The following is a 13,785-nucleotide window of genomic DNA, read 5'->3' on the forward strand; positions in this document are numbered from 1 at the left end:
GTCTCTAAATTACTTGAAATAAGGTTTAATTGTGGATTTATTGGGACTGAAAGTGGAAATCTTAAGCGTACTCTGGATGAATTTGGAACAAACGTGAGAATTGTATTGTGCTATCACACCACCCCATTAGAGAAGAACGGTTTTCTGTGTGTTTGGGCGAGAATGCTTGAGATTTGAATTTAACAAAGAATAGGTGATGCCTATGAAATTTGTTGTTGGAAATTGGCTTAAATGGAGCCCAAAAAAATTAAATAAATAATTTACATTTGATAATGAAGGAGAATGGAGGATCTTGTTAATTATTTTAACCAAGAGAGTATGAGCTTGTCGTGCTCTGTCTCCTTAAAAATCTGTAGCTGTGAGAGAAGGCTGATGATTAACTGTTTGAAATTTATAAGCAGTGAGAATCTGTGTGTTTCGTTTGTTTAACGTATATTTGTGTTACCGTTCTTTTGGGCTACGTTTGTTAAGATTTACCTTTCTGCGGAATTAACCTTGTCTGGAATTTTACAACAGAATCACAAGGACGCTTAAGTAATTAATTTTGGTCACTGTTACTTTTTTATGAATAATATTAGCGTGTTTTGAGATCATAGTTTAAGTGATTTATGTCAAACAGCAAACAAAGTGTAGTGTAATTAACAAACTTTTGAAATAAAGTTATCAAAGTTATCAACCCAAAATCATGTTTTCTGGCCAAAATCATGATTCCAAGATACTTTTGATAAACATGTGGGAGTTTTAATCCGGATACAAATCACACATGTAAGATTGAGAGTTAGCACAGTGGTTAGCAATGTTGCTTCACAGCGCCACGGTCCCAGGTTCGATTCCCGACTTGGGTCACTGTCTGTGCGGCGTCTGCACATTCTCCCCATGACTGCGCGAGTTTCCTCCGGGTGCTCCGGTTTCCTCCCACAAGTCCCAAAAGACGTGCTGTTAGGTAATTTGGGCATTGAATTCTCCCTGTGTACCCGAACAGATGCCGGAGTGTGGCGACTAGGGGATTTTCACAGTAACTTCACTGCAGTGTTTTTTTTAAATTTAGAGTGCCCAATTCATTTTATCTAATTAAGGGGCAATTTAAGCGTGGCCAATCCACCTAGCCTGCACATCTTTGGGTTGTGGGGGCGAAACCCACGCAAACACGGGAAGAATGTGCAAACTCCACACAGACAATGACCCAGAGCTGGGATCGAACCTGGGACCTCGGCGACGTGAGGCAACAGGGCTAACCCACTGCGCCACCATGCTGCCCCTTCATTGCAGTGTTAATATAAGCCTACTTGTGACATTAATAATGATTATAGATTATTGTTTTCCCTATGGTTTTGAAAGCCTTAGTTATTCGTAGAAGCAATAGGATTTTAACCCAGTTCATTGTTGGAGCTATTCTGGGAGAGCTGCTAAATTTCACAGACTAATAATAGTAATAATCTTTATTATTGTCACAAGTAGGTTTACGTTAACACTGCAATGTTTGGGCAGCACGGTAGCATGGGGGCAGCACGGTAGCATGTGGTTAGCATAAATGCTTCACAGCTCCAGGGTCCCAGGTTCGATTCCCGGCTGGGACACTGTCTGTGCGGAGTCTGCACGTCCTCCACGTGTGTGCGTGGGTTTCCTCCGGGTGCTCCGGTTTCCTCCCACAGTCCAAAGATGTGCAGGTTAGGTGGATTGGCCATGCTAAATTGCCCGTAGTGTCCTAAAAAGTAAGGTTAAGGGGGGGGGGGGGGTTGTTGGGTTACGGGTATAGGGTGGATACGTGGGTTTGAGTAGGGTGATCATGGCTCGGCACAACATCGAGGGCCGGAGGGCCTGTTCTGTGCTGTACTGTTCTATGTTCTAATGAAGTATCTTATCCGTTGCTTACTTGAATGAAAAAGGAGAAGGAGCATTTATATAGTATACTTAAATGTTGAAAATTATCCTAAGATGCTCCAGAAAGACATATGGAACAATAAAAGCAGAGGGCGGAGAGGACTTACAGGGATGGGGTAAATCGCAGACAATTTAGACACAAGAAAAATAATTTTCAATGAGGTGCTGTTGGTGTTTCAAATAGGTCAGTGAGGGCAGAGGTGATGGGGGAGGCGGTGGCGTAGTCAACATTGGACTAGTAATCCAGAGACCCAGGGTAATGGTCAGGGGACGAATCCCACCATGGCAGATAGTGAAGTTTGAATTCAATACAAATCTGGAATCAAAGGTCTAGTGAAGCCATTGTTGACTGTCAAGATAACCGATCTGGCTCATTAATGTCCTTCAAGGAAGGAAATCTGCCATCCTTACCTGGGCTGGCCTACATGTGACTCCAGGTTCACAGCAATGTTGTTGACTCTTAACTGCCCTCTGAAATTTCCAAGTAAGCCACTGAATTCAAGGGCAATTGGGGATGGGCTATAAATGCTGGCCCAGTCAAAGGCATAATGGCTTCAGTGGCGAGTGGGCTGATAAGGTTGGAGGCAAGGTGATGATAGAGGTGGAAGTTGACAGTTCACACCTCGGTGAGGATCGGAGGTCACCTCACCAAGCAGAACTCACCTTTGGGCTAATGAGGCAAAGGCGCCAGGAGCAGCAGCGAGTCTGACACCCCAAATCAGCGGTCATGGCTCCAACTCAACACTGAGTATCTCTGACATGGTGTTGAAGAAAAAGCTTACTAACCTGGGGCAAGGCCAGAACATACAAATGTGGTTGGCCAGCCCCCGAGAAAACAGTTCACACCTGTCCTCCACCCCAGAGAAGAAACCACATCCTCTCTTTTGTCAGATGCGCTCTGTGCACCACCTTGAATTGGATCAGACTAAGCATGAGGATGTGAAGTTGATCCTGTGAAGGACCTCGCTCCATACATCATCATCCAGAATTGGACCCAACTCACCCTCCCATTTCACCTTCACCTCATTCAACGCAGCCGACTCCCCTGATAGGATCTCGCCGTATATGCATGAAATAGTTCCCCCCACCAGACCCGGCCAAAGACAAAATCCTCTTCAAAAGGGAGGGGGGTGCCAAGTGGAAAGAGGCGAAAAATCGCAAACCTGAAAGTATCTTAAGAGACTGGAACCAGGGAGTTGAAATTTCTCTGACAGCTCCTTAAAGCTGGCAAACCTTCCTTCCACAAACAGATACCCAAATCTCTCCAAGCCCACCCCTTCCCATGACCTAAACATAAGAGTCTAAACCCACAGGTAAAAAAAGATGCTTATCTAAAGCGGTACTTGTCTAAAGCGATTCTCAGGCTGGGCTCAGGGAATTCAGGGAAAACCTTACCAGAGAGAAAGGCAGCAATGCAGCTACTATGGCACCAAGGCTAGAACCCTTGCAGGAACTCCAGGTTAGTTCAGGTCTCTCCCACGGTGGGAAACATCCTTACAGCATTCACTCTGTCAAGCACCCTCAGGATCTTATGTTTCAATAAGATTACCTCTCAATCTCCAATATATATAGTAGGTGTCACACATTCTAAACAGCATCTCGAAAGGCTGAACTGGTGAACAAATACACAGACCAGGATTCATCCATGGCCTGTACCAATTTAGTTACGTCAATTACTTTGGCCACAACTGCCTCAATATTCTGACTTAGTGAGGGGAAGTCCAGGATTTCTGTTACTGTTTCCTTGCCAGTAATCTCGTGTGAACATGCAGACATCCAGGAAGGACACTGGTAAATTAAGAGAGTCTATTTGAGTAGTAGGTGATCAGAATTCTCCTCCTTAGAACCAGCACATTCAGGAGTGGATAGGAGATAAATATGTTAGAAAAGAGAAAAATTTTATTCACCCCATTCTGCCGTAAGCTTTACTGTAGCTTGGGTCAAAAGCGATTGCTTTTTCACAGTCTTGCACTGCTCCAGTATAGTTTCCTAATTTACTCAACGCTGCTGCCCTACAAAACACAAAATGGTGATCAATAATACAAGGTCATCTTACATCCGAAGAGCTTGAAAAATCATAGTATTGGATTCTACTGTAATTGAGGTTAGGGAGATTTGAACCACTTCATACCCATGCAGTTAGAAAAAATATGGGTTGCTCAGCCATTGCATTTAAATGCTGCAGCCTTCATACATCTCAATCCAACTGTGAGCCTGGCTTTCTAAATCATTTATTTCCCTTTCTCTCTTATAATCACTGTTAACTAAATGTTTTCAGAAAATCTTCTCTTTACCACTAATCTGCACCTCAGGCCTGAATATGAATATAATTTCCCTCCATTTTTAATGCTGCAACATTCACATTCCATTCCCATTCCACAGAATGTTGCCGGCACAGGAAGGGGGAAATTAGCCCCATCTGTGCCAGCTCTTTGGTACAGCCATCCGATTAGTCCCACCATGCTGATCTTTCCCCATAGCCCTGTAAATCTTTCCCCTTCCAATATTTATCCAATTCGCTTTTGAATGTTGTTATTGAATCTGTTTCCACAATCCTTTCAGGCAGTACATCTCAGATCACAATTCACTGTGCATAATGATCAGTCTTCAGCTGACGGACTCCCTGCCATATTTATCTACATAACCATGCGCGCAGCTCAAGTCTAAAGAAACAATTAAAGAGTTGTGGGATGCCCGTGGATGTAACATAATTATGATTATGAAGCTAAGTTCTTTCTCGTTTCAATTTTTCTTCAGTCACTAATTTGAACCTGTGACCACTCTCCTCCCGTTATACTTAAGCTTGAAGTCTGTTTTCAATTTACCTTCTTCCATTTAATATTCTTAAAAATTTTACACTGCAGAAGAAACTATTCGGTCCACTGCTCCTGTACCAGTGCTCTGCATACTTACTCAGTCCATTGTCCTGTCCTCGTATAAACCTGTTTTTGAAAAAGATATGCTGCAATGCCTTAACATGCTACCAAAGGTAGATAAAGTTTAAACTCTGGAGTGATGCGGAGGAAGAGAAGAAAATATCAGGATTACAAATTGGGGAGGCATCTAAACTGCATTACCATAGGTAGCTGCAAATCAGGCACAGTAGGGAGGAACAGAATCTATTCTTGGCCTCTATTTTAAACAGCTAATAATTAGATAGAGCAAGAAGAATGTTTGTGAGGGATTGTACAGCTGCTATCTGGTCAAATAATTCAGGTGACATTAGAAGGTGCTTGGGAATGTTCTTCTAAGCATCAAAACAAAATTTAGCTTTGTTGAAATATAACATCTGTAAGGGTGCTTTTATCATTTTTTGCTTTTGGTCACTGGGTGGCATGGCAGATCTCAATGGCCCAAGTGAATCATTCAGCTGACAGGCAAGACTCCATATATACACATTTATCTTTCAATTAGTATTAAACCAAATAATTCACATTGGCATACAGCTTACAACAATACAAGATAGCACATGTTTAAACGCGGTTTGTGGAACGTCTCAGCAGACTTACAGCAACAAGTTATTCTATGTAAGTATTTTGCCTCATTCAGCTTTTCTCTCCTTGGACTGGTTGAGTCAAGTGCAAAACTTTGGTTCCATCAGAGCTGTAGATATGACTGCTCTTGACTGGTTGGCAAATAATACCAGAAAGCCAAACGTTGTGGGGCAAAATAACAAATGTCACCCAACTTGTGAATTCCTAAATCGCTCACCCCTGAAGTAATCTTTCTTCTAAAGATCAAAGTTTCTATAAAATATATAAAATATAGGCAACAGGGTAGCATGGTGGTTAGCATAAATGCTTCACAGCTCCAGGGTCCCAGGTTCGATTCCCGACTGGGTCACTGTCTGTGTGGAGTCTGCACGTCCTCCCCCTGTGTGCGTGGGTTTCCTCCGGGTGCTCCGGTTTCCTCCCACAGTCCAAAGATGTGCGGGTTAGGTGGATTGGCCATGCTAAATTGCCCGTAGTGTCCTAATAAAAGTAAGGTTAAGGTGGGGGGGGGGGGGTTGTTGGGTTACGGGTATAGGGTGGATACGTGGGTTGAGTAGGGTGATCATGGCTCGGCACAACATTGAGGGCCGAAGGGCCTGTTCTGTGCTGTACTGTTCTATGTTCTATAAGGGGAGCATGTATCCAAAAGGTTCATACAGAATAGAAGGAAATAAAACTAATATCCATCATACCTGTTGCAGTAATAAACAGCATTGCTTGGGTTCAATTCAATGGCTTTTGAGTAGTAATCTACAGCGCTCTGGTAATTTTCTACTTTCATTTGCTCATTTCCTAAATGATGAAAAGAGAATCACAATCAATTACGTGCGTCCCAAGGAAGCCGGGGTATCCTTTCTGGGTGTAACCAAAGAAACAGCTTTTAAAGTTGTGAATACACTAGTAATATGAGCCCACTGCCTTTTCCAAACCGCTTTCTGCCCCCTCCTCCTCTTCTTCATACAGCTTGTAACTCTCAACTTTTCAGTTACTCAGAAGCATCAGAACATTTTGGAAAACTGGGAATGGCTCCAATATTATTTTTAAAATGTGACCATGTAAACCTCAAGATTGAATATTGAGATAAAAGGAAAGATGGCTGAACCAGGGTGTTTAAAGTAAATATTAAATGCTAATAAATCTGAAGGGCAAAACTGAGATTGCAGGTCATCTATATCCAAAGATGAAAAATCTTTCTTCCAAATATTTGCACGTACGCAAAGTTCAACAATTCAACTGGCAACTGGTCGCACAGTGAGCTACCGCCAGAGTCATGTTCAACAACTGGAAGCAGCAAGCTTATTACAGAATAATCTTCATCTTCGGCGATCACTCGCTAACGAGCATTCTTATCCACCTTTAAGAAACCTCGTGTTGCTGGTCACAGGTTCTGTGGGTCTTTGCGCTGCTGATGTGCCCAATCCCAGTATCTTCCACCGCACACTGTGTTTCTGGGAGGTGGGATCGGTCCTTGGACTCTAGATCACTGGTATTCCTTCTGCTGCCACTTTTTCCGGGCCTCCTCTTGCCGTCGGATATCAGGGAGAGGCCTGCCTGTACCAGTTCTGTAGTACCCAATTAACCTCACTCCCTTGATCTTCCCCAATGCTTTGCAACATTTTTTTCTGAACGTTCATACTGAAGCATGCCGTAATTTCTGTCAATCAAAAGAGATTTACAACGAAGATTGTGTGCATTGATAAGTCACAAGTCTGCTGATTGCTAGCTGTGGAGTAAACATTTTAATCTGCCAATCTAGCAAATTTACTAGCCCAAACAATACTTCAGCAAAATTATTTTTAAAAGTTCTTGACAAGAAGTCATTGTTTAATCTAGTAAATAAATTAGGCATGGACAATGAAACGCACACACACACACATTAAGTAGATGCTGTTTAGCACAGGGCTAAATCGCTGGCTTTGAAAGCAGACCACGGCTAGCCAGCAGCACGGTTCAATTCCCGTAACAGCCTCCCCGAACAGGCACCGGAATGTGGCGACTAGGGGCTTTTCACAGTAACTTCATTTGAAGCCTACTTGTGACAATAAGCGATTTTCATTTCATTTCACATGATGACAAATATTCATTGCAAGCAATTATTTTGACCTTCAGTTTTCAGCTGCTCAGCTTTTGAGATATCTTCAACTGTTGGAGAAGTAGGCACAGAGTCCACAATCACATCAGGTATCTCCTGTAAACAAATATGGAAAAAAGTGTCACACATCTCAAAATTCAGAACTTAATATCAAAGGTCAAGGAATTTTAAAACAAATTTAGACTGCCCAATTTTTTTTTTCAATTAAGGGGCAATTTAGCATGGCCAATCCACCTACCCTGCACATCTTTGGGTTGTGGGGATGAGGCCCACGTAGACATGGGGAGAATGACAGGTGAAAGACGACAAATTTCAAGCTTAGCAATGCAGTTTTGATGTTGGATCTGCGATTATGTTGGAGGAAACCCAAGTTTTATTCAAACACAACTGCACTTTCAATATAACATGGTTGAACAGAAGGGCACCTGATCAAGAAATAAACACAGAAACATATGTTTCATTTGGTTTCAAGTAACCTCTATTTCACTGATGCATTTAGCTTGTGAACCAAATAAAAGTTTACCCCGGACATGAAGGAGGGGAGAAATGCAGGGAGATGTGTAAAATTAGAATATTGTTTATTATTAAAAGGTCATCCAACTGCAATAATTAGTGTTTAGAGAGAGTTGTACCATGTTAATTAAATGACTAATATATTAAAACATAGTATGATAAACAGCTACTAATTCTAAAAGGTTAAAACTGCCAACGAATTAAATTGGTTAAATGACTAAGGCTATCTTTGAAAACATGCTTTATCTTCCAATTTTTGCCTTCCTCTTTGATTTTATAGTTACACAGCTACAATTGCATTGGCAGTAAGTGGCAGTGGACACAGATTTTACATTACCCAAAATATTGACTAACTGGACTAACTGCCCTAGCTCCTTGGTGTATTAAAAGCAGGAGCACACTGATTATTTTTCCCTCTAACTCAGAGGAATGCTGAAGACTACTCTGGTATGGTTTCAGCTAACTTAGACCGGACCATCTAATAGCAGAGAGGACTTTCCTAGTGCACGTGGCTCAGTCAGATGCTGTCATTGCCAGATTTAACACAACTCCCAAGCTCCCCGTGTCTGTGTGGGTTTCCTTCCTTCTAAAGATGTGCAAGTTAGGTGGATTAACCATGCTTTATGGGCGGCACGGTAGAACAGTGGTTAGCACTGTTGCTTCACAGCACCAGGGACCAGGTTCAATTCCCGGCTTCGGTCACTGTCTGTGCGGAGTTTGCACATTCTCCCAGTGTTTGTGTGGGTTTCCTCCGGGCGCTTTGGTTTCCTCCCAAAAGTCGTGAAGGTCGTGCCTGTTAGGTAAATTGGACAGTCTGAATTCAGTGTACCCGAACAGGCGCCAGAGTGTCGATTCAGGATTTTCACAGCAACTTCGTTGTACTGTAATATAAGCCTACTTGTGACACGGACTTTTACAGTAACTTCATTGCAGTGTTAATGTAAGTTTACTTGCGACACTAATAGAGATTGTTTTTATAATAAAGATGATTATAAATTGCCCCTTAATGTCCAAAGATGTGCAGATAAGGTGGTTATGGGGATGGACGGGGTAGTGCGCCTAAGTAGGGTGCTCTTTCAGAGGGTCTGTGCAGACTCAATGGACCGAGTGGCTTCCTTCTCCATTGTAGGGATCCTATGTTCGAATTGTCAGCACCATAGTACTTATATTCCCAATCTCCTACACCTAGTGCTGAGTCTGTACAGTACTAGATTCCAGTTGATGGTATAATGTTCAGACATCAGGAAGTGGGGAATCAACTTATACATCTTGAAGAGGGTAATGTAAAATCTGCATTGTTATATCTTCAAAGAATTCTAGGAGATTTGTTCAGCATGATTTCCCGATCGTAAATCCATGCTAGGGGGCTGCACATTGGCATAGTGGTTAGCACTGCTGCCTCATGGCGCTGAGGAACGGGTTCGATCCCGGCCCCGGGTCACTTTCCATGTGGAGTTTGCACATTCTTCCAGTGTTTGCATGGGTCACACCCTCACAACCCAAAGATGTGCAGGCTGGGTGGATTGGACACGCTAAATTGCTCCTTAATTGGAAAAAAATAATTGGGTACTCTAAATATTTTTTTTTAATTTAAAAAGTAAATCCGGGCTGACTTTGTCTGAATATACCAATGCTTTCCAAATGCTGTGCTATGAAATCCTCAATAATGGAGTCGAGCAGCTTCCCTACTACCGACGCTAGGCTCACTGGTCTATAGTTCTCTACCTCCCTTTTTGAATAGCGGGGTTATATTAGCTACCCTCCAATCTGTTGAATCATTTCAGAGTCCGAAGAATTTTGGAAAATGACCACCAATGGATCTACTATTTCTAGGGCCACTTACGTAAGTACTCTGGGATGAAGATTATCAGACGCTGGAGATTTTTCCGCCTTCAATCCCATTTATTTTCCCATAGAGACAAAACATGGATGAATGTTTTAAAAGGGAAAAAAAAGTCTTTGACAAAAAGAAGAGAAACACAATTTGTTTGGAATGAAAGCCCACATAATCAAAGAGGTAAATGCCAAAGTAGAAAAGTTGTGCACTTGTGGATATATTTTTCTCTCAAATTCAGCTCTTACCTCACCAACAGCAGACGTGAAAATATCTGGGAGTGTCCGAGACACAGCAAGATCCTCATTATCCACGGAGATGCTAAATGCGGTCTCTAAACACTGGACCGCAACTGGGGACAAGATCACAGACCACCATTAAAACCACCATTTGATTAACCTAGCATTTTAGTCCACAGTTTTTTCAACTTGAAACCAAATCTTTGATTATTTAAAAAATCTTACATTTTCCACCAAGTTACACTTCATTTATTTGGTACCCGAACGGTTTTAAATTTGCTTGTGTATTTAACAAGAATATAGCAACCCAAACAAGTTACTTTTCTTAATTTTGGAGACTATTTTAGAAATTGCTTTCTTCCCCATTTTCAGGTCTACTATATTTCAGCTCTGTGTCCCCATATTATTACTTATTTAAGGACCCAATTTTAGTTCTTCACCAATGCTGCTCCAAAAATAAAATCACAACAGCAGTTGCGATTCAGGTTACTGATGCATCAGCTTATTTTCGGCCTGTCTCTATGGGGGACGACCTCTATTCAGTGCAGGACAATGTATGGAAGCTACCCTATTGGTACCTCAGTACACACTCCACGACCGACTGGAATAATGAAATGGATATTTTCTGATCCTAAAATAATCGCACAAAAGTTTTTTAAAAATACAAATCATTGTTCTCTGGTATTGGGCTGTAGTGTACAATTTTAATTCTCACCTTCCTCCCTCAACAGAAATTTGTTACTCACCCTCTAAGCTCTCTTGAGCATCTGAAGTCAGGTCCCCAGACTGGAGTTGGTCACGTAAAAACTGAATGATAGAATATGCGAGCCGTTTATTGTCCGTCATTATTGAGTTTCTCGGCTAAATCTAAGGTCAGCACAAAGCACTAAAAAAAAACACAAATGCGTCAATTACCTTAGTCATTCAAGGGTTTCAAAACCATACAAGTTGAGTTAATGTGTAACTGTCACGAGGTACATCCTCAAAGGAATTGCAACAAACACCATTCCTATAAACACAGCACCCTACTCTGATTTTGGCAATTAAATATGTGATCTCTAGTTTTCATCTTGCCTCATACTACTGGCAGATCTAAGTTTCAAGGATCTTGAACCAATATGTAAGAGAAATAAAGAAAAGAATTCAAGGGATGGAAATCAAATAAAAAGCAAAATAATTAGAAATGCATCACAGATACTCCACCAATGGGTTGAATGACTTGCAAACTGTTCAGAGAAGCAGGAATGGCTTAAATTGTTTAACTCATCACAACGAGACAAAGACTTAGAAGAACAAAGTCAGATCAATAATGGTCAATGGTATTTTTTCTCTTTTTCTTTTCTCTATATTTGTGTAGTCAAATTTGAGATGATGGGGTGGGGGAGGGGCGGTGTTGAATTAATTGGAAAAGTAAGCAATTGTACTGTGTTATGCTGGCACTACATAAAAAAATATATATGATTGACACTAGAAAGACCTGGAGATCTGACATGAAATAGAAACAGTAAAAGTTAGACCACTTCCGGTTGCGGCTATGCAGAGCTAAGTCGCACGTTCGGCAGCTCCTTCTAGGAACGGACTTTTGGGCTCTTTTCAGGGCCCCCAATGGCATTTTTACGACATTTCCCAGTGTGGGAAGGAGACTGCAACATTCCCCCGACATTGTATGGCTTGGACCAGGAGCGGGGCGACTAAAAAAGTGGTGGTGAAGCCAAAGAAAGTGCGAGGGAAGAAAAGCAAGATGGCGGCGGACGGAGACCAGGCAGCGTGGATGCAGTGGGCGCAGGAGCAGCAGGAGGCTCTCCAGCGCTGCTTTCGGGAGCTTAAAGCGGACCTGCTGGAGCCGATGAAGGCTTCTATTCTAAGGAGATACGCGGAGGTGCCGGAGGAGGGACTGTTGAGGGAGAGACGCAGCCTCCAGGCCAAATTCAACCCGTTGACCACCAGGAAGGCGGAGGCGCAGTGCAGGAAGGCCCAGGGTGCGATTTATGAATACGGGGAAAAGGCAAGCCGGATGCTGACGCATCAGCTTCGGAAGCGGGACGCAGCTAGGGAGATCGGGGGAGTTAAGGATAGGGGAGGGAGTGTGGTGCGGAGTGGGGTTGGCATCAATGGGGTCTTCAGGGACTTTTATGAGGAACTGAATCGGTCCGAGCCCCCGGTGGAGGAGGGAGGGATGGGCCGCTTTCTGGACCAACTGAGGTTCCCGAAGGTGGAGGAGGGACTGGTGGTGGGATTAGGGGCCCCGATTGTGCTGGAGGAGCTGGTCAAAGGGATAAGGAGTATACAGGCGGGGAAGGCGCCGGGGCCGGACGGTTTCCCGGTCGAGTTTTACAAAACATATGTGGACCTGTTGGGCCCGTTGCTGGTTAGGACCTTCAATGAGGCGGGGGGTGTTTTGCCCCTGACCATGTCCCGGGCACCGAGCTCCTTGATCTTGAAGCGGGACAAGGATCTCCTGCAGTGTGGGTCATACAGGCCGATCTCACTGTTAAATGTAGATGCCAAAGTGCTGGCGAAGGTCTTAGCCATGAGAATTGAGGATTGTGTGCTGCAGGTCATCCATGAGGACCAGATGGGGTTCGTGAAGGGGAGGCAGTTGAATGCGAATGTGCGGAGGCTTCTCAACGCTATTATGATGCCGGCGAGGGAGGGGGAGGCTGAGATAGTGGCGGCGATGGACACTGAGAAGGCCTTCGATAGGGTAGAGTGGGGGTACTTGTGGGAGGTGCTGAAGAGGTTCGGGTTTGGGATGGGGTGCATCAGGTGGGTTAGGCTGTTGTACGAGACCCCGATGGCGAGTGTGGCCACAAACAAGAGGAGGCCTGAGTACTTTCGGCTGCATCGAGGGACGAGGCAGGGGTGTCCCTTGTCCCCCCTGCTCTTTGCATTGGCGATTGAACCCCTGGCTATGGCACTGAGGGAGTCGAGAAAATGGAGGGGGCTGGTGCGGGGTGGGGAGGACAATAAGGTGTCGCTCTATGCGGACGACTTGCTGCTATATGTGGCGGACCTGGTGGGGGGGATGCCGGAGGTAATGAGGACCCTCAGGGAGTTTGGGGATTTCTCAGGGTACAAGCTCAACATGGGGAAGAGCGAGTTGTTCGTGGTTCACCCAGGGGACCAGGAGAGGGGGATTGGCAAGCTCCCACTAAAAAGGGCGGAGAGGAGCTTCAGATACTTGGGGGTCCAGGTGGCCAGGAGCTGGGGGGGGCCCTGCATAGACTTAATTTCATGAGGTTGGTGGAGCAGATGGAGGAGGAGTTTAAGAGGTGGGATGCATTGCCGCTGTACCTGGCGGGTAGGGTGCAGTCAGTCAAGATGCCGGTGCTCCCAAGGTTTTTATTCCTGTTCCAGTGCCTCCCCATTCTTATCCCGAAGGCCTTCTTTAGGCGGGTCAACAGGAGCATTATGGGCGCGAGGAACCCCGAGAGTGAGAAGGGTTTTCCTGGAGCGGAGCAGGGATGGGGGGGCGGGCTGGCGCTGCCCAACCTCTGTGGGTTACTGGGCCGCTAATGCGGCGACGGTGCACAAGTGGATGATGGAGGGAGAGGGGGCGGCATGGAAGAGGCTGGAGACGGCGTCTTGTGGGGGTACAAGTCTGGAGGCGCTGGCAACGGCGTCGCTGCCGGTACCTTCAACGAGGTATACCACGAGCCCGGTGGTGGCGGCTACCCTCAAAATTTGGGGGCAATGGAGGTGGCACAGGGGGGAAGTGGGGGCCTCGGTGTGGAC

General features: G+C 44.4%; 1 protein-coding gene across 2 annotated transcripts in view; it reads right to left on the reverse strand.

The window, feature by feature from the left end:
- LOC119952833 (small glutamine-rich tetratricopeptide repeat-containing protein alpha-like) overlaps nt 1–13,785 on the reverse strand; it is a 46,005-nt gene that overhangs the window by 14,444 nt on the left and 17,776 nt on the right. For both annotated transcript variants that reach the window (XM_038776348.1, XM_038776347.1), the window contains exons 2-6: nt 10,797–10,936; nt 10,060–10,163; nt 7,476–7,560; nt 6,065–6,164; nt 3,789–3,893 (exon numbers count right to left, since the gene is read on the reverse strand). In XM_038776348.1, the coding sequence (XP_038632276.1) occupies nt 3,789–3,893; nt 6,065–6,164; nt 7,476–7,560; nt 10,060–10,163; nt 10,797–10,896 (494 nt within the window). In that variant the 5' untranslated portion in view covers nt 10,897–10,936. The remainder of the gene's footprint in view (nt 1–3,788; nt 3,894–6,064; nt 6,165–7,475; nt 7,561–10,059; nt 10,164–10,796; nt 10,937–13,785) is intronic.

The sequence above is a fragment of the Scyliorhinus canicula genome, chromosome 18 (genome assembly GCF_902713615.1).
Source record: "Scyliorhinus canicula chromosome 18, sScyCan1.1, whole genome shotgun sequence".
NCBI lineage: Eukaryota > Metazoa > Chordata > Chondrichthyes > Carcharhiniformes > Scyliorhinidae > Scyliorhinus > Scyliorhinus canicula.